Source organism: Rhinatrema bivittatum, chromosome 9 (genome assembly GCF_901001135.1).
Source record: "Rhinatrema bivittatum chromosome 9, aRhiBiv1.1, whole genome shotgun sequence".
In the NCBI taxonomy this organism is placed as follows: domain Eukaryota; kingdom Metazoa; phylum Chordata; class Amphibia; order Gymnophiona; family Rhinatrematidae; genus Rhinatrema; species Rhinatrema bivittatum.
Window position 1 is genome coordinate 148,017,174 of NC_042623.1, and position 25,430 is coordinate 148,042,603.

A 25,430-nucleotide genomic window follows, 5' to 3' on the forward strand; every position below is an offset into this window, starting at 1 on the left:
ACTAGGCATCAAGTCCCACTGTTGCTCCTTGTGATCTTAGGCAAGTCACTTTACCCTCCATTGCCTCAGGTACAAAATTCAGATTGTAAACCCTCTGTGGACAGGGAAATACCTAAAGTACCTGAATGTAAACCAATGTGATATCTCAGATCAAATGTCAGTATATAAAAAATAATAATAATAATAATAAAAGGAATTACACACATACATGTAACATACTACTGTAGCAATTTTGAAAAGCCATTTACACTCATCAGGCCTGATTTTAAAAAGCATTTACTTGACTAAAACTGGGCATAAATAAACATGTGGATAAATGTGAGCCAGTTAACATAACATAACATATGCCATACTGGGTTAGACCAAGGGTTCATCAAGCCCAGTGTCCTGTTTCCAACAGTGACCAATCCAAGTCACAAGAACCTGGCAAGTACCCAAACATTAGATAGATCACAAGCTACTATTGCTTATTCATTACCATAATAGCAGTTTATGGATGTTTTCTCTAGGAACTTATCCAAACCTTTTTTAAACCCAGTTACACTAACTGCTGTAACCACATCCTCTGGCAATGAATTCCAGAGCCTAACTATGTGCTAAGTAAAAAAGAATTTTCTTCAATTTGTTTTAAATGAGCTACTTGCTAACTTCATGGAGTGCCCCTGGTTCTTCTATTAGTTGATATAGTGTATCTGGATTTCCAAAAACCATGTGACAAAGTCCTTCATGAGAGACTTCTTAGGAAATTAGAAAGTCATAGGATAGATGGCAGTGTCCTGTTGTGGACGGCAAACTGGTTAAAAGATAAACAGAGAGTAGGGCTAAATGGTACATTTTCCCAATGGAAAAAGGAGAATAGTGGAATGCCCCAGGGATCTTTTCTGGGACCTATGCTTTTTAATGTATTTATAAATGACCTGGAAATGAGGACAACAAGTGAGGTGATCAAATTTGCCAATGACGCAAAATTATTCAAAGTTGTCAGAACGCTAGAGGATTGTGAGAAATTGCAAGAGAACATTGCAAAATTGGGAGACTAGACATGCAAATGACAAATGAAATTTAATGTAGACAAATGCAAAGTGATGCACTTAGGGAACAGTAACCCAAATTAAAGCTACAAAATGTAAGGTTCCACATTAATGGGCCGATACAGTACAATGCGCTCCGGCGGAGTGCACTGTTAACCCACATTTGGACGCGCATTTTTGATGCACTAGCTTTACCCCTTATTCAGTAAGGGGTCGAAAACGCGTGTCCAACCCCCCCCCCCCCCCCCCCCCGAAACTAATAGCGCCCGCAACATGCAAATGCATGTTGATGGCCCTATTTGTTATTCCCGCGCAATTCACTGAGTAAAATATGCAGCCAAGCCACACATTTTACTTTCAGAAATTAGTGCCTACCCAAAGGTAGGCGTTAATTTCTGCCAGCGACGGGAAAGTATACAGAAAAGTAGTAAAAACTGCTTTTCTGTACACCCTCCGACTTAATATCATAGCAATATTAAGTCGGAAGTCCCAAAGTAAAAAAAATTTAAAAAAAATAAATTTAAAATCGGCCTGTGGCTCGCGGGTTGAAAACTGGATGCTCAATTTTGCCAGTGCCCGGTTTCCGAACCCATAGCTGTCAGCGGGTTTGAGAACCGACGCCGGCAAAATTGAGCGTCGGCTGTCAAACCCGCTGACAGCCGCCGCTCTTGTCAAAAAAGAGGCACTAGGGACGTGCTAGTGTCCCTAGCGCCTCTTTTTACCGCGGGCCCTCATTTAAATACTGAATCGCACGCACAGGAGAGTGGCCTGTGTGCGCGCTGTACTGAATCGGCCTGTTTGTGTCAAAACTTAGGAAAAGGATCTAGGTGTCATATAGAAACATAGAAATGACGGCAGGAAAGGACCAACTGTCCATCGAGTCTGCCCAGCAAGTTTATAGTAGTTTCTGTTGAACCATGCAAGTCCTTCATTCTTATCAGTTTCTCCCCCATTCTTATCAGTTTCCCAGGCCATCAAAGACAGGGACCTTGTTGGTTGCTGTTAGAGTCCAATTCCCTGTTACCTTCTGCCGTAGAAGCAGAGAGTAATGTTGGAGTTGAGAGTAATATTGTAATTGCATCAAGAGTTTCAGGCTTATTGGTTAAGGGTAGTAACAGGCACATCAGCAAGTTACCCCTATGTTTATTTTTCCCAGACCGCAAAATTCAATGTCCTAGTTATTTGCTGTCTATAATTAATTCCCTTTTCCTCCTTTCTCCCTGCTGTTGAAGCAGACAGCAATGATGGACTTGTGGCTTACATGTTAAGGGTAGTGTCATAATTGAAAATACATTGAAATCTTCTGCTCAATGTGCAGCAATAGCCAAGAAAGCAAATAGAGTGCTAGGGATTATTAGGAAAGGGATGGAGAATAAAACAAGATAATGTCATAATGCCTCTGTATTGCTCCATGATGCAACTTCATCTTGAGTATTGTGTTCAGTTCTGGTCACCACAGCTCAAGAAAAGAATAACAGAATTAGAAAAAGTACAGAGAAGGGCAACCAAGATGATAAAGGGGATGGAACAATTCCCCTATGGACTCTTCAGCTTGGAGAAGAGACTGCTGAGGGAAGATAAAGGTCTAAACAATAATGAGTGGAATGGAATGAGTAAACAGCAATCAATTTTTTACTGTTTCGAAAAGTACAAAGACCAGGGGACACACAATGAAGTTACTGGGTCATACATTTAAAACTAATAAGAAAAAATATTAAGCTCTGGAATTTGTTGACAGAAGATGTGGTGAAAGCTGTTAGTATAGCTGCATTTAAAAAAGGTTTGGACAAGTTCCTGTACGAACGTCCACAAACCATTATTAAGGAAGAGTTGCAGAAATCCACTGCTTATTATTGGGATAAGCAGCATGGAATCTACAGTATTTACTCCTTGGGATCCTGCCAGGGGCTTGTGATCTGGCTTGGCCACTTTTAGAAACAGGATACTAGACTTTGTGGATCCTTGGTCTGACCCAGTATGGCAAGCCTTGTGTTCTTAAATGGGCTTTTAAAAATTGTTACAATATATGCCATTGAATTGCCCATAGGATTTACTCACATAAGTGCACTTTACTTGAGTAAATGGCTTTTGAAAATTGCTACAACAGTAGTTACATTTACGTGCATAAATCCTTTTGAAAATTACCCCATAGTAAAGTGTACTTGCACATAAATATCTTATGAACAATTCAGTGACATATATTGTAGAAATATTCAAAAACCCACTTACACAGGTAAAATGCATTTACATATGTAAAACCCAATTTTTAAGCTTGTAAATTCTTTTTAAAATCATGTCCATAATGTTTTACACAAGTTGTAATGTTACACAATTTTCACAATCATTGGATTTCATTGTCAGGTATTTTTATGTGAAAGTACATTTCTACTCCAATTTCTAAAACAGTATGAAATTCCATTGCATTTCAATGGATAAGCAAAGAATTTACCATATGTGCTATTGTAGTTGAAAATTGGTACAATTTCAGTTTTGCATATTTATTTCTCCTGTTGTGCTTTTAAAATCTGGAAGGGTTTTTGGTTGGTTTTTTTTGGTTCTGAGGGACAGAACTGAAAATGGAAATATTTCTTCAGGCTTTCTTTGCATAAGGAAGCCTCTTCAGACAAACCTGTCTGTCCCTTGCTGAAACTGGTGACTGCATCAAACTTTTGAGTAAAGAAATCTGCTCATTTTATTCTGCCATGTTGCCTGATCCGTGAACTGATGAAAATGCACCTGTACCATCTGAAAAGGCGTTCAGTCAACTGTGGAATGCAAGCCACATTTCCCAGAATCCTAGGCTGAACACATTAAAGGCTTCCAGGTGTCACTGAACACATTGAGAGCCTTGCTCTGATTTTATCTGCTGCACTTCTCTCTCCATGATGAAGTGACTAGCTTTAAGAGTGTTAAAATGCCTAGACATAATGCACAGGGCCCCATACACAAGAAGGTCTCTGCATCTCTGCAGGTCATTTTCCTCGCTTTTCTAATGTGTCTTCGCTAACTATGTGCATCTCCTCCCAATGCAGTCTGCTGGGTTGTACAGTGTTCCCATCTAGCACTTCATCCCAAATATAATCAAGTCAAGGAACACGGGCACCCTCCAACTGGCTTGCTTCTCAGCTGCGGTTTACTGGAATCAGTTTGCATTTTAAGGGCAAATAACACTAGAACAATTATTACTGCATTACATGCTGTGGGGGTACCAGCATTTGGAAGATCAAAGCCATGTAGACGAGGGCTTGTAATGCAAATGCACCGTTTTTGATGCTAACCAAGGAATTTAGCTTTGTTTGAGTGAGACAAAAAGCTGCCTTATGAAAGAGAGAGAGAGAAAGCTGCTTAAGTTCTTACCTCCTGCTGATGACAAAAGCAGCAACTAGAATGATGACCAGAACAACACTGCCAGCCACTGAGACCAGAAGGACTGTGGGACTGGCACCATCACCAATCATAGGTGAAGGAACTAGAAACACAAAATGTATCAGTCAGTGTAATGTCTTTTTAGACCTTGCTACATTCTTAATGCCCCATCTCTAGTATCCAATGGACAAAAAAAAACCCATCAGCCCAGCATGTTGAAGGCTGCGATGGTTTCGACTGGCGCTCAAAGCCTCTCCTGTGCCTTCATTGTGTATTTATTCATTCATTCTGCCATTTTCCAAGAGACTCATAATGAGATGAAGGTATTCTTTTCTGAAACATGGTCTGCTAAAAATTAATCTCCTATAATGCAATGGCCACCCAGCAGTCAGAGCATAATATGGGTTTGCTGATGCCCAAATAATTGTTGCTAGCTTCAAAATGATTTAGTCAGATTTTATTAAAGTTGGCTTAGTAGAAAATTAAATAAACTTGGTTTAATTGTCCTTCCTTTATCTGTGGAGATGTGTTATTTGGAAAGCTATATCACGAACTGCTCCCCAAGAGCATAAAATGCTAACATGCTGCCCTACGTACATGAGAAAAGAGCACCTTAAACTGACAATACAAGCAAAGATTAATGAAAAGTTGTTTATGTCCCTCAGAATTCATGGCTTTCTTCCAGGTGCCATGCACCAGCTCACTTTCTGAACGCCTGGAGGAGCTTCTAAAGGAGTCACTAGACAAGTTCACCGCTGCCTCTCAGCCTTGGCAGGGGCTTCGGCACTAGCAGGGAGGAAAGAGAGCTTTCTTGGAGCACATGAGCCCTGAATCACAGAGAAACAGCATGTTACCAAGCTCTTTTCTCACACAGAATGTGTACAGCACCACGCAAACTCAGGGGTCATTTCCAATTTGTCCAGCTTTTAATTCTGAGTCAATTTTGAGTAAAGCAATTAATCAAACAAAAGGTGTGCTTAGACTAAACAAGGAACTGCAGTTCTAAGATTATTGTTCTCCAGTAGGGATGTGCATTCGTTTTACACAAATGTGCAAAATGCGATGAATAAGGGCAATTTGTTTCATTTGGGGAGCCCCAAAACAAATTGAGCTCCCCCCCCCCCCAAATTAAACAAACCTTATTTATTTTAAAGAGAATACATCAGGCCTAGGAAGTGTAACTTATTTTGAATAATCCACTAGCACTGCAAAAGTTTCTAGGAGCCTATCCGGCCACGAGTTTCTCTTAATTTGAAGTTATGCTGCATTTTTTAACCATTATTTAATTTAAAAATCTAACTGGGAGGTTTATACTGAAAGACAAAGCTCTTCAGCCTTACTAATCAAATAAAGCACTTATAGATCAAGAAAGTCGGTATATAAAAGCCTTAAATAAATAGAATAAATAAATAAATAAATAGACCTCAACCTGCCCTTATTTAACTGATTCATATACACCATCTTGTTTAATTAATGTTTCCTAACAAGGATATAACAAGAAACATTCTCCATGTGTTATTTTTGTTTAGTTTAGGTAAAGAATAAGATCAGTGGCATCACTGTTTTACCCAAACTGTCTTCTAGGAGGCTATGGGTAGAATGTATTTGCATAATTTCAATGAATACATTTATTTATTTGATTTTAGATTCCACTTTTCGGCACTTCAAAGTGGATTACATTCAGTTGCTAAATGGTGTCGTCAGCTCAATAGAAGCAAAAGTCTTCTCATTTTTTTCCTAAACTTTGCTATAAGATTAAGGACACAGACCGATTTCTCTATTACCTGTGTTCGTGGTGAACTCGAATGGTGCACTAAAGTCTCCATACCCAGCTGCTGTCCTAGCCCGCACATGAAACACGTAAGAAGTCAGGGGGTTGAGGCCTTTGATATTCGTGTTCCTAGAAGCAGTCCTGACAATTCGGTAGCTGCGTTCATTTTGATCCTGTTGAGAAAAAGAACCCCGTCAGGAAGAAACAGAGAACATGCCTCTCTACAGTAAACTGTAGCACCCCACTGTCCTCTACTGTGAAAGGTAGAAAAATGTCAAGCGGTCCTGCTGGTGGCTATTAATTTTTCAGGCAGTCTGGAGAGGGGCTTGAGTTAGGCTGATTGGATTCCAGTAACTGTATTCAGGAAACAGAAAAGGAGTGCAAAATACTTTGGAAAAATTATTCAGCTTTCGATACTTCATAGATGAACAAAAACATTTCAATTTGTCATTCTCTTTTCTGAAGCATCTAAACTCTCAAGAATCCTTGGGGTATATCTCGGCGAGAAAGATTTTACCTGACAGTTTAATCTTATTCTTTTTTCTAGAAAAGTGTCAGAAAATGTGGTTTCAGTACTATGCAGGTACTCCTTGCTGGCTTTATTAAGAAGGTAAATGAAAGATTTGCTTTAAAAAAAGAAGTAATTGCTCATTATTCAGGCTTTTATAAAACAAGATGGAATATGAATAGTTCTTTTTGTACCTTAGTGCTTTAAATCGAAGACTTATTTGCAGAAATAATGTCTTCACATAGCTTTACTGGGGATGGCAAAATGTAATTTTCTCTTCTTTTTATTTTTTTTTGCACCAATCTATTAACAACCAGCAACCTCATGACATCTTTCTAAGTATGAACAAGTATTAATGGCACAATGGTGCAGAATGCATTTTATTATTACATTGCTTGACTGGATGCAGTCCTCACACTTATTACTCTGCACATATTGATTTTCCTTATAAATCACTACGGACCAGACATACAAAAAAGTTGTTTTCCCCCATTTTGTATCAATGAGAAAAACACTTTTGTCCATCTGACTCTATTAACTGCTTTCTTCCCAGAGAATGAGATATTTTCTCTCTGTTTTTATTTATTGCGAATATCCCAAAGAAGGATATCCCTAATGGAATAAAAATACACAGCAGGCTCTATTGCCTTCTTGATATTATAGCCTTCCCTGGGTTAGACAGGGATAGCAACTCCATATTTATCTTCAGAACATTTACCTTTTCGTAATACTTCACTTCATATTCCAAGATGACTCCATTTGGCCTCTCAGGTTCTGGCCAGGCCAATGAAACACTGTGTCTGGTTATTTCCTTTGGCTGGATCAAAGTGACTGGAGATGGAGCTGTCAAAGCAAATGAAAAAATGTGCTCATTATTTTTCACAAGATATGGACTATATTATTAATCACTAGATGTAACTATTCTTTCTTTTATAATGTGAGCTAAAACTACATGCATTATTGGGGTTGGGAGGAATTATATAATATCTGCTAACTCTGATATAATCTCTGCCACCCGTACAGAAACATCAGAAGTGACGGCAGAAAAAGACCAAATGGTCCATCCAGCCTGCCCACTGGAGAGAGAAATTTCTACCATTACGCACAGGTTCTGTAGTAAGAAATTCAAATCTGAAAAGTTGTTTGTATTGTATTTACATGTGCATGCAGAGGGAATAGGACGAGGAGAAATATACTTTAGGATACTGAGCTTCACTGCTTAAGCGATCAAAAGCCATGCGGGATCGGTCTCCGATTCCGCAGTAAACCTCTCAATGTTATCTCCTGGCAATATTTCCACAGGTCCCTTAAAGCAGAAAAACTAAAGTGTCTGGAGCAGGACTTCAGGCCTCCTCGTTACAACTTAATTAGCAACATATAATAGTCCTCTGAAACTTTAAAAAGGAAGAAAGGAACTGAGGAGGAGAAAATCCACTATGCTCAGTTGAACTGAATTCTTGTGCCAAAAGAAAACACACAGTGGAACCATCTCATCTGGGGAGCTTGGTTACTGCAAGAGATATGAGGTGGCCCTGTTTTGCCTCAATTTTCCAGTGGGCCACATGGCATTGCTTATGTATTCCTAGACAGCTGAAAGACATTGCATTCCTCCTGGAACCGTAGTAATAGCTTCTCAGTTCTGCCTGGGAAACAAGTCTCTGAAGCTGAATGAACCATGCTGTCCAGTCCTTGGTGCCGTTATACCTTTTGCGTGTGTGTGTTTGTGGTCACACGCCTCCAGCAAACTTTTATCAGACTCTGCCACCAAGGACACTATCAGTTAGAAATGTGGTGTCTCCAGGGCAAAGAGAAGTGACGTTCAGGAAAGTCTGAATCTTTTATCTCAGCAAAAGCTCTTGTGTACAACCAGAGATTGGAGGCCTACTGACAATGAATATATTTGTCATATGACCCAGAGCCACGGTGCCTCTCCCACTTATGTAGAGAAACCTTGTCATTCTAACTCAAATGGTGCAAGAAGAATATGAACATAATAACAGTCCTGAAAAGATAAAATGACAGGAAATAAGATCTATACAAAATTAAGTGGGAGCAAGTCAGGACTCAAATTTAAAAGGCTGTCTCCCTGTCTCACAAATCACTAGATCTGTAGAACCAGTGTGAGGTAGGAGTGCTGGCTACAGAACAGAAGGGGGCAGATTACAGGAGACTGAATTTCAATTCTTTCTTTTCATTTTTAAAAAGGTAGTTTCAAGATCCCGCTCTTTTCTCAAGACAGGAGTCTTAAGAAAACATGTAAGAACATCTAAAAGTTAGTTTCATGATAAATCAACAGATTACAAATGCATCTGTGATCCAAATCTGAAGCCAGTCTATGCTGAAACACTGCAATTTGTGGTGAAGCTTACTGCTGCAGGAAAATCCAGGGAAAATGTGCTTATCCGTGCTAGATTTTATCACAGATTGCCAATTTTAAAGAAAATCTGCAATGGAATTTTTTTTTTTTTTTGCAATGAACTTTGATAAACCGGAAGTGAAACCAACCAGCCTGCTTCGTTTTCATAACAAATGTATTCACACCCCTAGTGTTAACCCACATATCTTAGTAAACCACCACTTTTGCCGTGTAGTGTCTTGGTGCTGGGGGGGGGACAGAAGGACAATCCATTCTACATTCCTTTACAAAGAGGCCTCAGCTGATGGAGCTTCCTCCTATTTCGGATTTGTGAAGTGTTTTGCAATCCTATGTGGATGGGGAAACTCCTCATAAATGCAAATTATTTTATGACTGCAATCTCAGGCCCATGACCTCTATGATCACAGCAAAGAGCCTACTGCCACCAGAGGATATTGTATGGACTCTCCCTGCTGCAATGAGGCCATTAAATAGTTGGCAGCCTGGCCGAGCGCCTAGTCATGTCCAAAGAATTGCACTCATTTTCTCAAGATGGTAAAGGCCATGGGAGTAAACTCGGAGAACAGGGAGGATCAAGGTGTGCTCAGTCAGGATCCAGAGTCATGCAAGCAAATCTTGCCCCACCAGCTTACTTAATGGCCTGGAAAAACTGGGGCATCCAAAAAGCAACTTCATTGCTCAGCATCTTGAATACAAATCAGATTCTCTTCCTCATGCCTGCCTACGCCAGAAATTTGCTTAGTTTGTTAATCAGTGCCATTCTGAGTGCAGACAAGCAATTCTTCCACACAGGATCTGTCAATTACTAATCTGACCTCAACAGCCTTTGATAGGAGGTTCATTTTATGCTCTCTTTCCCTTCTGCTCTCTCTCTCTCTCTTCTCACTTTTCCATTTCAGCTCCCAAAGTCACAGATATGAGATTTAAAGAGCATTTTAACACAAAACTGTTCTGTACGATGTTCTATTTTATATCAGCGGTGAGGTGACTGTGAGCGGAGGATTAGATATGTCATTTAAGAGCAGAAACTACTTCCTGTGTTTCAGCAGAATGCACAAGCATGGATTTAAAAGGTATGAAATGAGGGGAAAATTACCCTTTGAAATTATTAACTCAACTTTACATACTATACCGTACCAAATAAAACTAAAAGGTAAACCAATACAGAATTACTGTTCAATGCTTACCTTGTATATTGAAAATGCATTACAATTATGATCATCAGCCAAAGTGATTTTCTTCCCTCAGCAATTGCATCTTTCTGGATTTTCTAAGCCTTTATTTTCATAAATATTTTCAAAGAAAGAGTGAATCGCACTGCATCACATGCTTCCTCCCATTTTGTGGTGCCGTAGATAGCCAGTGGCTTTGGGTTAAGGCACGCCATACCACGTGGTCCACCTCTGAAAACTTCTTCCAGTACATGTGGAATCAGGTACAAAAACACTAAGAATGAATGTTAAATATTCATTCCTTAAGTGGACAACAAAATGGCATAAATGTAGCCACAAAACTCAGAAAACAGAACAAAAACAGTCGAGCTTTTAGCAAGACCACCTGTTATGGAGATAGTGTCTGTCCATCCATCCATATGCAGTGTGTGCATATGTGCAGTCATGAATATTTAGTGAAACAGCTACGCAGGTCATAGACTGAGGAGCAAGGACTCGGAAGGAGGGCAGACCAAGCGCTGGGAGTGTTTGCTGGTGCATCTACCTCTGCTCCGCATTTGTGCCCCTAGAGCTGTTTTAGTGGGGAGGGGGAGGAGCAGCGGCTGTCCATGCTCCCGCCGTTACACTCATTGTTCTCCAGCTCTTCCCACCCCATAGACTGGGGGGGGGGGCGGGGCAGAAATGCACCGCTGTGCACTTCTTCTAGTAGGCCCTTTGCAATACTTTACAACAGTATTGATTCATTTTGATGGGCTTTACTTATAAAACTTGTAGTATTATATCTCTGTTTCAGTTTGCTTTCAGTGAGTCATGGAATGCTATCTGTGTAAAATGTAGCTAGTGAAGGGAACCCATAACTTGTAGAGTCTTCTAAGCGTGCATTTATAAGGAAGGTGTCCTACAACCCAGTATTTGTATTGTTCTTAATGTAGCCTGGGTTTTTAAACATTGCTTCCTTTAATTAGAGAGTTAATCATGACTTGAGATTGAACAGTTTTGCTTGTTAGTTTGCAGTAAAGAATGTCAGGCTCTCTGGCATGAAAGAAAATGTAAACACAACTTTCCATGGTTGAAAGCTCTGTTTTTCATCTGCCTCAAAGACTTTACTCTCTGCTATTATGAATGAAACCATTTGTTTTCTGTCCCTTTCTCAATAATTTGCTGACCATTGGTTTTGCTATTGCCTGTGTTATGTATTGAGCATAGCATATCAACATTAGCTCCAGTCACTAGGTGGCAACCAAGGGTATTCAAGCTGAGAGCACACTCTTGACTGTCTTTGCTCCTATTTGCTGCAAAATCTCCCTTATTCGGTGTATGAGTAAGCGCAATGGGTAGGAAATCTCCAGTCCTTGTGGACACCAATCCACTTGGGTTTTCAGGATATCCCCAATGAATACATAAGAACATAAGAAATTGCCATGCTGGGTCAGACCAAGGGTCCATCAAGCCCAGCATCCTGTTTCCAACACAGGCCAAAACCAGGCCACAAGAACCTGGCAATTACCCAAACACTAAGAAGATCCCATGCAACTGATGCAATTAATAGCAGTGGCTATTCCCTAAGTAAAATTGATTAACAGCCATTAATGGACTTCTCCTCCAAGAACTTATCCAAATCTTTTTTGAACCCAGCTACACTAACTGCACTAACTACATCCTCTGGCAACAAATTCCAGAGCTTTATTGTGCGTTGAGTGAAAAAGAATTTTCTCTGATTAGTCTTAAATGTGCTACTTGCTAACTTCATGGAATGCCCCCTAGTCCTTCTATTATTCAAAAGTGAAAATAACCAAGTCACATCTACTCGTTCAAGACCTCTCATGATCTTAAAGACCTCTATCATATCCCCCCTCAGCCGTCTCTTCTCCAAGCTGAACAGCCCTAACCTCTTCAGCCTTTCCTCATAGGGAAGCTGTTCCATCCCCCTTATCATTTTGGTTGCCCTTCTCTGTACCTTCTCCATCACAACTATATCTTTTTTGAGATGCGGCGACCAGAATTTGTACACAGTATTCAAGGTGTGGTCTCACCATGGAGCGATATAGAGCCATTATGACATTTTCCGTTCTATTAACCATGCCCTTCCTAATAATTCCTAACATTCTGTTTTCTTTTTTGACTGCTGCATCACACTGAGCCGACGATTTTAAAGTATTATCCACTATGATGCCTAGATCTTTTTCCTGGGTGGTAGCTCCTAATATGGAACCTAACATCGTGTAACTACAGCAATGGTTATTTTTCCCTATATGCAACACCTTGCACTTGTCCACATTAAATTTCATCTGCCATTTGGATGCCCAATCTTGAAGTCTCAATGAGAAACATTTGTATGAACACTTCTTCAATTGTATGCAAGTCTATCTCTTGCATATCCATTAAGAATATCCTCAAAACCCAAGAGGACTGGTGGTCATGAGGACTAGAAGTTGCCTACCCCTAGTAGCTCCTGAATAAATCTGTGCTGTAATGCTTTTACCTCTTCTCATTCTGAAAGACACAATAGCCTGCTTCAGTCTTTCATTTGTACTAGTAAGGGTAGGTAGGCAGATGCAGCTACAAACGTTTTCATCACCACATAACATAAAGCTATTGTTCAGGGTCAGGAATGAATGGCCTATGACAGTCATGAGGTAGGGAAGAGGCAGACAGTTTCATTAATGGCTTAAGAGAAAAAAAAAAAACACAGCAAGTAAGCAGCTGCAATTAAAGGCCTCTGGCCTGTATTAATCATGAGTGCAAGCAGCTTTTTATGAAATGCTCAACCTGACTGCATGAATGCCAGATGTAAATGATAGTCAATTTTTAGTGAGAATACCTCCCTTATTACAGCAGTTACCTTTCCAGATGCATTAGACTGTATTTCCACAGAGGACTTTTCCTATTCACTTATTGGAATATATCTAGTCACAGACTTGTCCTCAAGTGCAGCTAAATCCTAAAGACCATTTTACAATTAGGAACTGACTCTAAAGAATTCAACAACAAAGACCTAGGTTTCTTATTACATTATGAGCCATAAAATATTACTTTGTAGCCTTCTGATCCCCTATCAAAACCTCAGGTCCTCACCCCATTCCCTACTAGGGATGTGAATCGTTTTTTGACGATTTAAAATATCGTCCGATATATTTTAAATCGTCAAAAAATCGTTAGGGCCACGATACAATACCAATTCCCCCGATTTATCGTTAAAAAATCATAAATCGGGGGAAGGGGGAGGGCAGGAAAACCGGCACACTAAAACCCCCTAAAACCCACCCCGACCCTTTAAATTAAATCCCCCACCCTCCTGAACCCCCCCCCCAAATGCTTTAAATTACCTGGGGATCCGGCGGTGGTCCAGAACGGCGGCGGTCCGGAACGGCCCCCTCAATAGAATCGTGTTGTCTTCAGCCGGCGCCATTTTTCAAAATGGCCGCCGCAAAATGGCGGCAGCCATAGACAAAAATGATTCGACGGAGGAGGTTGTTCCGGACCCCCGCTGGACTTTTGGCAAGTCTTGTGGGGGTCAGGAGGCCCCCCCAAGCTGGCCAAAAGTTTCCTGGGAGTCCAGCGGGGTTCCGGGAGCGATTTCTTGCCGCGAATCGTTTTCATATGGAAAATGGCGCCGGCCATACGCGTATGGCCGGCGCCATTGTCCGTACGGAAAATGGCGCCGGCAGAAGATCGAGTGCAGGAGGTCGTTCAGCGGCGGTCCGGAACCCCCGCTGAACGACCTCCTGCACTCGATCTCCTGCCGGCGCCATTTTCCGTACGAAAACGATTTGCGGCAAGAAATCGCTCCCGGAACCCCGCTGGACTCCCAGGAAACTTTTGGCCAGCTTGGGGGGGCCTCCTGACCCCCACAAGACTTGCCAAAAGTCCAGCGGGGGTCCGGAACGACCTCCTGCGTCGAATCGTTTTTGTCTATGGCCGCCGCCATTTTGCGGTGGCCATTTTGAAAAATGGCGCCAGCTGAAGACAACACGATTCTATTGAGGGGGCCGTTCCGGACCGCCGCCGTTCTGGACCACCGCCAGATCCCCAGGTAATTTAAAGCATTTGGGGGGGGTTCGGGAGGGTGGGGGATTTAATTTAAAGGGTCGGGGTGGGTTTTAGGGGGGTTTAGTGTGCCGGCTCACGATTTTAACGATTTTTCACGATAGTTTACACACCCAAACGGCAACAATACGATTCCCTCCCCCTCCCAGCCGAAATCGATCGTTAAGACGATCGAGGACACGATTCACATTTCTATTCCCTACTTCCTCTTCACTCTTTCATGATCCACTTATATTTCCTGGTAAAATCATCTTTTGCTCATTCTATTCTGACCTAAGGAAGATTATTAGCTCTCAAAATCTAGTCAAGATATGAACTGTTAGTCCAATAAAAAGATATCACCTTATATATAATTTTTGTTTAACATTATTTCAGTATATTTTTCATTTAGTTATTCCCTTTCATTTAGTTATCCCCTTTCTCTTGCATTTTCTTTAAAATTAATGTAAATGGAATGTTTGGGAGTTGTAGAAGCTGAATTATAGCATGCGAAAATGCCTTAAAGCAATTGGATTAATGACCCCCTAAGTTAGCCAGATAAGTAACTCCTCCCCGAAATGACCATTTCCTGCCCACCGCTTATTAGACTATGTAATTCTCTGGATAAGTGGTGGTTGGATATTCAGCCACTATCACTTAGCTGGTTAAGTCCTTACTTATCTGGCTAAATGGCGCTGAATATTGACCTCTTAGAGTACAACTCTTGAAAGCAAGTGAGCAATATATCCAGTTAATCCATTAAATAAGTATAGCCTACAACTTTGTTGTTGACTTTTAATTCTCTATACCTATGTGGACTAATACAGGAGATAACAGTACTTTATTTCCAACAGAAAGCAAAGCTGCCAACTCTTCAATGTGTTGCAGAGCCATCTGGAAATATAAGGTGCCTAAATTGTACAACAAACACAGTATGAAGCTGTACAAATTACTAAAACTGTGGTCTGAAGGGATTTCATGTCATGGAAGGTCTCATAATTTTCTGATAACACTTGAATGAGATGGATGCCAGATTTAGAAAGTTGGAAATTAGAAAGGAAGATACCACTAAACAAGGCTGGATTCACATGGGATGAGGACTATGCTGATGAGATGTCGAAATGTGGGGCCCCCTCCCAAACTTACCCACGGTGCTGGTATCCCTATGTTCAGACGCTGCTACTATCTTAGACCTAGATTTATCAAAATGCGGTAACAATTGCATGTGATAGCAAAAGGGGCATGGTTTATGCAAATATTCATTTTATTGCAATTTGTGCTAATTACCTATGTGAAGAGCTAAGTTAGTGCAAATTGTGATAACATTATCAGACATTGTGATAGGAGCCAGACCTGTTATATTTCCCACATATGACCACTGGGGGGGAAGAGAGAGAGAGAGAGAGAATCTAACTATAATGTCATCTACCTAGATAGGTATTTGCATCCCTATGGTAGGCCCACCTAGTAACTCGAGGTGAGGTTTAGGTATCAGTGTAGGGGGTTAGGGGCCCCTTTGAAATTCAATGTTCGACGTACGAACAGAACAGTGGTCTCTTGTGAACATTTGATGATCCTCGGAGTGAGGAAACTCACTCCAAGATGAGATTTGTACAATGTTCTCTCAACCTAGCTTGATGGACTCTCTACCTGGGTAACATCAAGCTAGGTGGAGAGAACATTGCACAAATCTCATCTTGGAGTGAGTTTCCTCACTCCGAGGGTCATCAAATGTTCACAAGAGACCACTGTTCTGTTCGTACGTCTAACATTGAATGTCAAAGGGGCCCCTAACCCCCTACACTGATACCTAAACCCCACCTCGAGTTACTAGGTGGGCATCCCATAGGGATACAAATACCTATCTAGGGAGATGACATTATGGCTAGTCAGTCTCTCTCTCTCAGACATCATGCAAGGTGATAAAACCATACCACCCAGTCATGGCAGCTATCACACAGCCTAACACAATTCAAAAAGGTATTGTTAAGTCTGTGCAACAGCTTTTCACAGACAGGCAAACCCACCCCTAACTCCCACTATTTTCCATATTTGCATCACACCATACAACATGGTGCTATCGCATGTGTTAAACACATTTTCGCATGCGGTAAGGGCCTATCATATGTGTTAACAGGACTTTTCGCATGCGCTAAGCCCTTAACACATGCAAAAAAGCCTTAGATCATTTTGATAAATGACCCCCTTATTGATGTTTTGCATCCCAGCACATCTGAATTGCCCCTCCCAAAGGAGCTGTATGTCTAATAAATAAAATCAGACTTTCCATCTATGAAACTCTGAAATTTGTTGCAAAGAGGACAGACAAAAAATGTTTCACCATGCACTCTTTTTCATGAACCCCTGTGCAGGTGCCTAATGGGAAATCCAGAACTGCTGCTGAAGCAAATACCAGTGTTCAAGCATAAATATGTGCTGCCCTATGTGACCCTTGTAGCTTTGTTTCTTCTTCTTTAAAAGTCTACTTTGCATGTTCCAACAGCATTAACATAGAACATGCCAAAAGAAACATGGCTGGATACTAAGCATACGTCCTGGGTATATGAATACCAGTTCAAACCTAAAAGGAGAACAGGGATTCAAATTCATTCGTTAAGACCTGCTTACATGATAAAACTGCTTAAGTGACAAAAAAAAATAGAAAAGAGAGAGATAAAATGTTCTTCACCTTTTTATCATGCCGATATTTAGGGTACATGTTTGAATTTGTTCACAGATGAATCATAGAAAATCACAAAAATAAACATTTATGAGTTAGGATTTGTTTGTCAAATGAGATGATAATTTCCTAATCTGGATACACAAAGAACTGATTAATCAACAACAACAACAAAAAAAAAAAGAAGAGACAGACCAGATTAATCAATGTAAGAGACAGCCACAAAAGAGAGCAGGCAGGATGAAAAAGGACATTGTTCCAGTACACAGAGAAATACCTGGGATAGCGAGGGCACTACTGTATCCACAGCTAAGCAAGGTTTCTTCTTAATCCCTAGATGACAACAATAAGTGTAAGGCTTCTGCTAATCCCTGGATGACAAACTGAGATTTCTGCTGCGGGGCGCATCCTTTCTTGCAGTGCCGCTGATAAAAGTTTGGTTTCAGGAACAATAATTCACTCCCAGACACCCACTGTGTCTGGATTTTGGCTCAAATTAAAGAAAACCTAACAAGAGCTCCTTTCAAAGCCCTGGCAAAGTGCACACAAATCACTTTTTTGTTTTTTTATTTGAAATAGGCCCATGAGACTCCAGCAACTTGTATATGGGAGCATCTTCTGCAGAGACAGGGGGAGCACAATCAAAATATACAGCGGGCTAACAGTCATACAAATCAAAATTATTGCTCCCAATTTTATGCCTCATGAACTACTTTTTGTTGCTATTAAATTGGACTCTTATGAAATCAGGAGTACCTAAGCTAAATACTGTGAAAAGTGGAGCTAAAAAAAAAAACCCAAGAGAGACTTGCAATGAAATCTGATGTAAAAAATAAATACATAAAATGACTCTAAACAAAGCATTCAAAAAGGATATCACTGCAAATGTAATCTAGGAAAGTAGCAGAAGAGGCAAGATTCAGAACATGGCACGATGACTCTGTAAAGACTGCAATAATCTTGGTCAGCCCTGTCTTTAAGAAGATCATTCAGATGCATCTCAGAAACCTCCTACGAGGACAGAATGCCTACTTGTCCCCTAATAAGGGACCAGGTAAGAATGCTCTAGGTGTTCATGGGATCATTATACAGCAAAATGTAAAACATTTGGTTTATTTAAGTTAAATGTGCCAATGTCCAATAGCCAAAGTAATGTTGATAAAACTTGAGACTCCACAGAAGAACAGTGAGGAGTAAATTTGCCAAGGGGTTCTGTACATGTATGCATGAAAGTAGCAAGGACTTATATGCTATTTTATAAACCTCAGGAGTATGTGTGTATATTTTACCTGGGAAAAAAGGGACAGTCATGGGGCATTCCGGAACAAGAGTCGTAAGTAGGTGCAGTAGTTGCTATTTTGTAAGAGATACATGCATATGCATTACCAAACCTATTTGTACACTTGCTAATTGACTTGCAAGTGAAATCAGACTTGTCAGCTGTTTGAAGTTTTTGGGTGGGAGGTCTGGATAAACTGGTGGAAGTTCAGAGTGAAGCATTAGAGGCCCCTGGTGAACTGGAGAACGATTGGGTGAATTGGCAGAAGTATCAGCGAACTGGTGATTCCAAGAATGCGCACCAGCAAGTGTTTTCAAAACGGTATACGTGCACACTTCATAAAATGCCTGCCTCCATGTTTAATTCTGGGTGTTTATTTGCACACTTTCACGATTATTTTGCATGTAAAATATACACACATATGTTTATAAAATGTGTACAGAAAGTATTCGTTTTCTTGCACTGGAAACATGAGTGCTTTCAGAGTATAAATACATGGTATTTTATAAACTATACAGCTCCTTTCTTGATTTCTATTGGCTTATGGTTTACTCCAATGGCTTCTGCTGCTCAAATCAATTATGCAATATCCACATTTCAACAGGTGAACCAAAACGTCTCAGGGGAACAGTTAAAAGGGATGCTAAAAGCCATTTTTACCCTAACTAACCCATGTTTAGGTTGCAAGGTTTGGCAGATATTAAGCACGCCTCACACTTGTGTTCTAGGAGTTTTTTTGGTTTTTTTTTTTAACAAGAAGTCTCTTCCTCCTGCTTTGGCCAGTCATACCATAATTGGGTCCATGATGGGGGGGGGGGGGGGGGGGGCTGTGTGGCAGGGTGTTAATCCCCCAGTATGAAAAAGGTTCTTAGTTTCAGCCAAATGGAGCCGCCAAAAGATCCTCAGTTCATGGTTCACACCTTACATTTGATCTGAGCCAAAAGGTTGAGAAGTTTAGGGCTCTTGACGAATATCAGACATGTTTGTCAGTAAACGCCTGGTTAAGGCTTTTAAATTAAATACTACCAAGTCTGCCACTTTTTGCTTTAACTGGTGATGTTTGCTTTAAGATACTGGTAATAAACAAAAAAGCAAGGCTAGATATTTACCATTAGCTTAAGGACTCTCTGGCCTTACTGCTTGTCATGCAAAAGAATGTGTAAGATTATACTGGTCCGGTGAAAAATTGGATTAGATGCAGTTTATTGTTATTGAGTTTTTCCTTAAGTAAACAGAGTTTAAAATGCAATTTTTATATATATGTTTACAGACTGCGGTGAATCAGTGTATATTCTTCTAATTATTTTTCTACACATATATGTGGGTATCATTGCCTTGACACATACTAAGAACTCAACCTATACAGTCATACTCAGAAGCTGAGGAGTCTCAGTATACGTTAAATTGCGTATCTCATAGCACAGTGCCTTCTGCTTGTTGAGTTACTACCTTTCTTTAGCCTTCGGTTTGGAAGTCCTTAGTCAGATTCAGGGATTGTTTTCATTGCTGCATCAGCAGAGGCCCAGATAGTAATATATTAGGTATACCCAGGGTCCTCAGTCTCCTACAATCTCACAGCCCAGGGAAGGGACGCAAAATCCGGCCCTTACTGCAGAATTAGCCAGTTCCTACAGAACTGCTGAGGAGACTGGAGGCCAAGCTGGATCAGGGAGGAGGCAAATGGCTGGGGACACGTTTGCAACTCCTGTGCCAATCCAGCTGGCGTGAGGAAGAAGCATCGCGGGCCATGTCACATCTTCTGCCTCCCATGGCCCAATTGCTGCTTGTCCTACATAGTTCAAAGCAGCAGGTGGCAGAGAAGGATATGGTGGCAGAAAAGGAGGATGTGGCCCAAGGTCCTGCCACTCTCTTCCTTCTTTTGCTGGCCTGATCAGCCTGAGAGGGGGGAATGTGGAGTAAAGAAGAGCTGGGGGATGAAGGTGTGGGTGTATGTGTGACAGAAGAGCTGGGGGATCAGGGGGTATACATGTCAAAGTGATGCTGAACATTTAGTGTGTGTGGGGGGGGGGGGGGGGGACACTTTTATCCCCTCCTGCTGGATCCTCGTAAGGTCCCAGAATCCCTTTTTCTTCCTGTGGATCCCCCAAAGTTCTGAGAACCTCCCCCCTCCCCTCCTTCTGCTACCTTCTCTAGTCTCCTTCCCTTGCTCTATCCCCATCTCCAATCCTCTCTCTGTCCTTGATGTTCTTCCTTCTCTTTCCTTTTCTCCTCTTGTTCTTCTCCCTCACATTGATCCCTGAGATCTCCCATTCATAAAACTTCCAAGAGAGCATAATAAACTATAGAGAAATAAGGCAAGGTTAGAAAACTACTTTACTTTTATTGTGCAAAACACATCTATATGCAAACATGATAGGAATTTATATAAAATTGCTGCAAAACTGTAATACAAAATTCTATCTCTTGCCTCAGAAGCTACCCCTGGGCAGCTGCAGGAAATGAGGAGAAGCATATTTGCTTACTATAAAAAGTGTTCTGCATAGACAGCAGGATGAATTATCCACAACACATGGGGGTAATGGCATTCAACATTGCTGAACAGATCCTTCTCTTTAGCTCAGGAGAGCTTTTACACCCTACTGAGCATGCGCTGGTGTTCCCATGTGAGCACTGCCTTGTGAGCTTCCTCAGCCCATTTGTAACTAAGCTATAATTAGATAGTCGACTCTCCAGGGAGGTGGGCAGGTATTAAGCATGGCTAATTCATCCTGCTGTCTACGGAGAACACCATTTATGGTAAGCAAACATGCTTTTCTTTAACATCAAGCAGGGCTGAATTAGCCATGACACATTGGGAGTCCCAAGCTGAGGGTTGTGCAGGCAGATCACATATTGAAAAGCAACCTGGCTCCGCCATGGAGAGTGGACTACTCAGAGAACAGATAGTGTGAAACTGCTTGTCCAGAATTACTGTCAACCATGGAGAGATTGTTCAGATAATAGTGAGACGTGAAGGTATGCGCAGATGATCAAGTCACAGCTTTGCAGATGTCATCCATGAGCAACTGAGGTAGCCATGGCTCTCACTTACAGGCCGTACACACATATATATATACAGAGCAGAATGCGTTCTGGAGGCACTGTCTAGATTTGGTTAGCATCTGGGTAGGCCTTCCGGAAAAGCCATGTCTTGATACCTTTTTTGAATTTGTGTAGGGAGGATTCAAGGCAGAGATCCGAGGGCAGGGAGTTCCAGAGGGAAGGGCCAGCAATGGAGAAAGCTCTTTCTCTAGTAAAGGTAAGTTGTGCAGTTTTGAGGGATGGGGTGTGGAGGGTACCCACAAGGGAGGTTCTGGTGGGGCGGTTAGAGGAATGGAAACGAGGCATTTCTTCGAGCCAGGGGAGATTATTTTTGTATAGCGTATTGTGAAGGATGGTAAGTGTTTTGTATTGAATGCGGAAGGGGATGGGGAGCCAGTGCAGATCCTTGAGTATGGGGGTGATAAGGTCCCTTTTACGGGTATTGGTTAAGATTCTCGCCATGGCGTTCTGCAGGATTTGTAGGGGTTTAATGGTGGAGGACGGGAGGCCTAGGATAAGGGAGTTGCAGTAGTCCAGTTTAGATAGAATGGTCATCTGTAGAACTAAGCAGAAATCCTGGGCGTGGAGGAGGGGCTTAATTTTTTTAAGGATGTGGAGTTTGTAGAAGCCCCCCTTTAGAAGAGACTTAATGTGGGGTTTGAAATTTAGGTGTTGATCAAGGGTAACACCTAGGTCTCTTACAGAGTGCAAGGAGGTAAGGGCTAAGGTAGTGTTGTGAGAGGTGGAGAGAGATGTGTGGTCTGGTTGCTTAGAGATGATGAGGATTTCTGTTTAGGCTGCGTTTAGTGCGAGATGGAGGTTGGATAATAGGGAATTGATAGAAACAAGGCAAGATTCCCAGAATTGCAGGGATTCCTTGAGGGTTCTTTGAATAAGGATAAGGATTTGCACATCATCAACATACAGGAAAAACTTCAGGCCTAGGTCATAGAGTAGGTGGCAAAGTGGCAAGAGATAAATATTGAATAGGGTGGAGGATAGGGAGGAACCTTGGGGGACACCTTGTGTGAGGGGAATTTGCGAAGATTCAGAATTCTCAATGGGTGAGATAGGAGGAAAACCATGATAGTGCTGTGTCGGAGAAACCTATCTCTGCCAGCCGGGAAATGAGGATTTGATGGTTGACAGTATCGAAGGCTGCCGAGATATCTAAGAGAGCAAGTAAGTATGATTTATCTTGGTCCATGCCTTTGAGGATAGTGTCAGTGATTGCTAGTAAGAGATTTTCAGTATTGCAACCTTTACGGAAGCCAAATTGTAAAGGGTGTAGAATATTGTGGTCTTCGAGGAGGTCAGTGAGTTGGATGTTAACAACCTTTTCGAGGATTTTGGAGATGAAAGGCACATGAGGCATTGAAATAAATGTAGGCAAGACAGTTGATTGGTTGATGTGAAAAGCAGACACCACTTTGGGAAGAAGCTTAGAATGGGTGCAGAGTACCACTCTGCTATGGAAAACATGCAGGTATGGTGAGTGGGAACTTAGAAACCAAGGGATGAACAGACATGGGCTTGTTGTCCCTTCAAATATGGTGAGCAGCATTAGCACTGAGATGGACACTCACTGATGAGGTACTGAGGCCAGAAATAACAAATGTATTTAGTATCTATGTCCTTGGGTTTGCAAGAGAACAGGTCCAAGGAAGTTGCTTTGCACCACAAGGAGAACCGTTTCACCTGAAGCCGTACGATCTCCTTGTTGATGGTTTCCTGGCCATAATAAGGATGTCCTCTATATCCTTGGAGAGTGCTAGAGAGGATACTACTGAGTGCTCAACATCCATGCTGTCAGGTGGAGGGACTGCAGGTTCAGGTGAAGCAGGCAACTGTCTCCTGTGTCAACAACGCCAGGTCTCTTCCCAGGTGGAATGGTGGAGAAACTGATAACCTGATGATATTCAAAAACCAAGGTTGTCTGGGCCAGGCTGGTGTGATCAGGATGGAGGTGGGCTCTGTCTTCAAGCACCTTCTGTACTTGCCACCAATGGAAGAGAGAGAATGCATAGAGGAGTCCCTCATTCCAAGGAATTGAGAAGGCTCCTGGAGTGAGAAAAAGAATACTTGGGCAGATGGAACAGAACTTCTCAACCTTCCTGTTCCCCTCCATGCAAACAGGTCAAGTGGAGGTGTACATCTTGAATGTCTGTCAAAGAATGCATTAACTCAGCTTCCTCAAATCCAGGATAGGTCTCAGGCCTTCTCACTTCGTCGGGATAAGGAAGAATCTGTAGAACTCCTGGCCATGCTCCCATGACAGGACTAGTTCAAAAGGTCATTCCTGAAAGAAGGATTCTACCTCCACGTAGAGATGAGATTCAGTAGACAAATCCAGGTTGTAGGTCAGATGCAAACAGCATAAGATGTGGGAAAAATGCAAATGGTAGCCATACTGCACCACTTTGAGGACCAAGATATCTAAAGTGACATCCTGCCATTAGGACAGGAACTGCTGGATCCTGCCCCAGACTGGGGGTTCCATGGTTTGAAACTGCGGAACCATCAAAAACTCAGGCTTTGTTTATGCTGGGCCTTTGATTGTTATTTTGGCTGACTATGTTCCCGTTGATGACTTGTTGCTGGAAGCTGTTGGGAAGGCAGAGTTGCTGGAAGCCTCTAGAAAGGCGAGAAGCAGAACCTCTGATAAAATGGCATTTTATAGGAGAAGTAGCATTTCAGCAATGGTGGCTGATCCAATGCACCAGATAAGCACTGAATCGCTGCATGCTGCTCTTTGATCTGCATGACCATATCCCTGACTTTGGGCCTCATTTTCTAAAGTATTGCAGCCTGCGATACTTTAGAAAATTGCGCTAATGGGGGGCGGGGAGTCGACCCGGGGGGGCGGTCCTGCGCTAGCTGGCAGCGATCGCACCGCCACGGTGCGATCGCTGCTGATTTCGCACCCAATAGCACCACCATAGAAGGTATAGCTATTGGGCGTGAAATAGGATGTGAAACGGCCCTTACCTTTTCGCTGGCGGCGCCATCTTCGCGGAGTCGGCCCCGGTGACGCCCTGACTCCTCCTCTTCCGGGGATGACTCCTCCCCGATTTAGGTAGCACAGGCGTGCACTACCTTTGCAGGCTATCGCAGGCTTGTGCTAACAGCGCAAGCCTGCGATAGCCTTGGTAAATAAGGCCCTTTGTCACCAAAAAGGTTGTCGCCAACACATTGGACATTGGCCAGCTTCTCATGAAGGACCACCCTGAGGCTGCTATCTTGAAGTCAAGCAATGCGACGGGCTGTGATGGCAGCAGCAGATGAACATACCCAGTGTCAAAGGATTTATACACAGAGCAGAATGATGCTGACATTTCTTCATTTTCAGGAGAACCTGATGATAGGATTTGTGCTTCCCTTTCAGGAAAAGACTTGGAGGCTTCAGCTTCTTCATAAATTCATGAAGATATCGGACCATGTACAGTTGATGGGCTATGTTGGACATGTTCAGCACTGAGCTGTGAAACAACTTTTTCCTGAATTTGTCTAGAAACCTTGGGTCCTTGCTCAGAAGGGAGGTAAAAAAGAAGCGGGTCTTCTTGGCCCATTTCAGCACAGATTCAACCACTTCCAACCAGTGGGGAATTGAGCCACACCAAATCCCCAGAACTGCTGGACTCTGTATTTAAGGTAGAGCTTACACACAGTTGGCAGTCATGATATTGGAAACTCCCGCATCCTGAGTTGCAGATACTGTAGATTTCTGCCTGTTCCACTACAGATATCTGAGCTATGAGAGATACGTTGAGACAGTAACACTCAGTTTTTTGTGTCTTTGTTTCGATTGTTTTATGGGATTTACTGTAAATGTTTTACATTTGTTAGCCAAATAAATTCCGGATCTTATGTATCGAGGCTCTTTATCATTTAGAGGGAAGTTTCTAAAGCTATTTACTCGGGTAAATTGGAAAGTCTGAAAACTGCCTGCCCTTTCCCCAGGGAAAGGTGCATGCAGGGATCAACAACGTGTGCACTTCTGCTCGGGCGAAAAAGTAGGCAGGCTCAAGGGGCGTGGCTAGGTCCAGAGAGGGGAAGCAACATGTGCAGATCAGCTTTTTCAAATCTATGCGCATTATTTTTGAAAAGAAAAAATCAAGTGCAAATCTCTGCAGGTAGTTTTTGCCTTGAGCAATTTTCAAAGAGAAAGCATGCTCCTA

General features: G+C 42.0%; 1 protein-coding gene across 2 annotated transcripts in view; it reads right to left on the minus strand.

Annotated features, from left to right (window-relative positions):
* EPHA4 (EPH receptor A4) overlaps positions 1–25,430 on the minus strand; it is a 241,040-nt gene that overhangs the window by 73,819 nt on the left and 141,791 nt on the right. For both annotated transcript variants that reach the window (XM_029615382.1, XM_029615383.1), the window contains exons 6-8: positions 7,395–7,519; positions 6,182–6,341; positions 4,389–4,500 (exon numbers count right to left, since the gene is read on the minus strand). In XM_029615382.1, the coding sequence (XP_029471242.1) occupies positions 4,389–4,500; positions 6,182–6,341; positions 7,395–7,519 (397 nt within the window). The remainder of the gene's footprint in view (positions 1–4,388; positions 4,501–6,181; positions 6,342–7,394; positions 7,520–25,430) is intronic.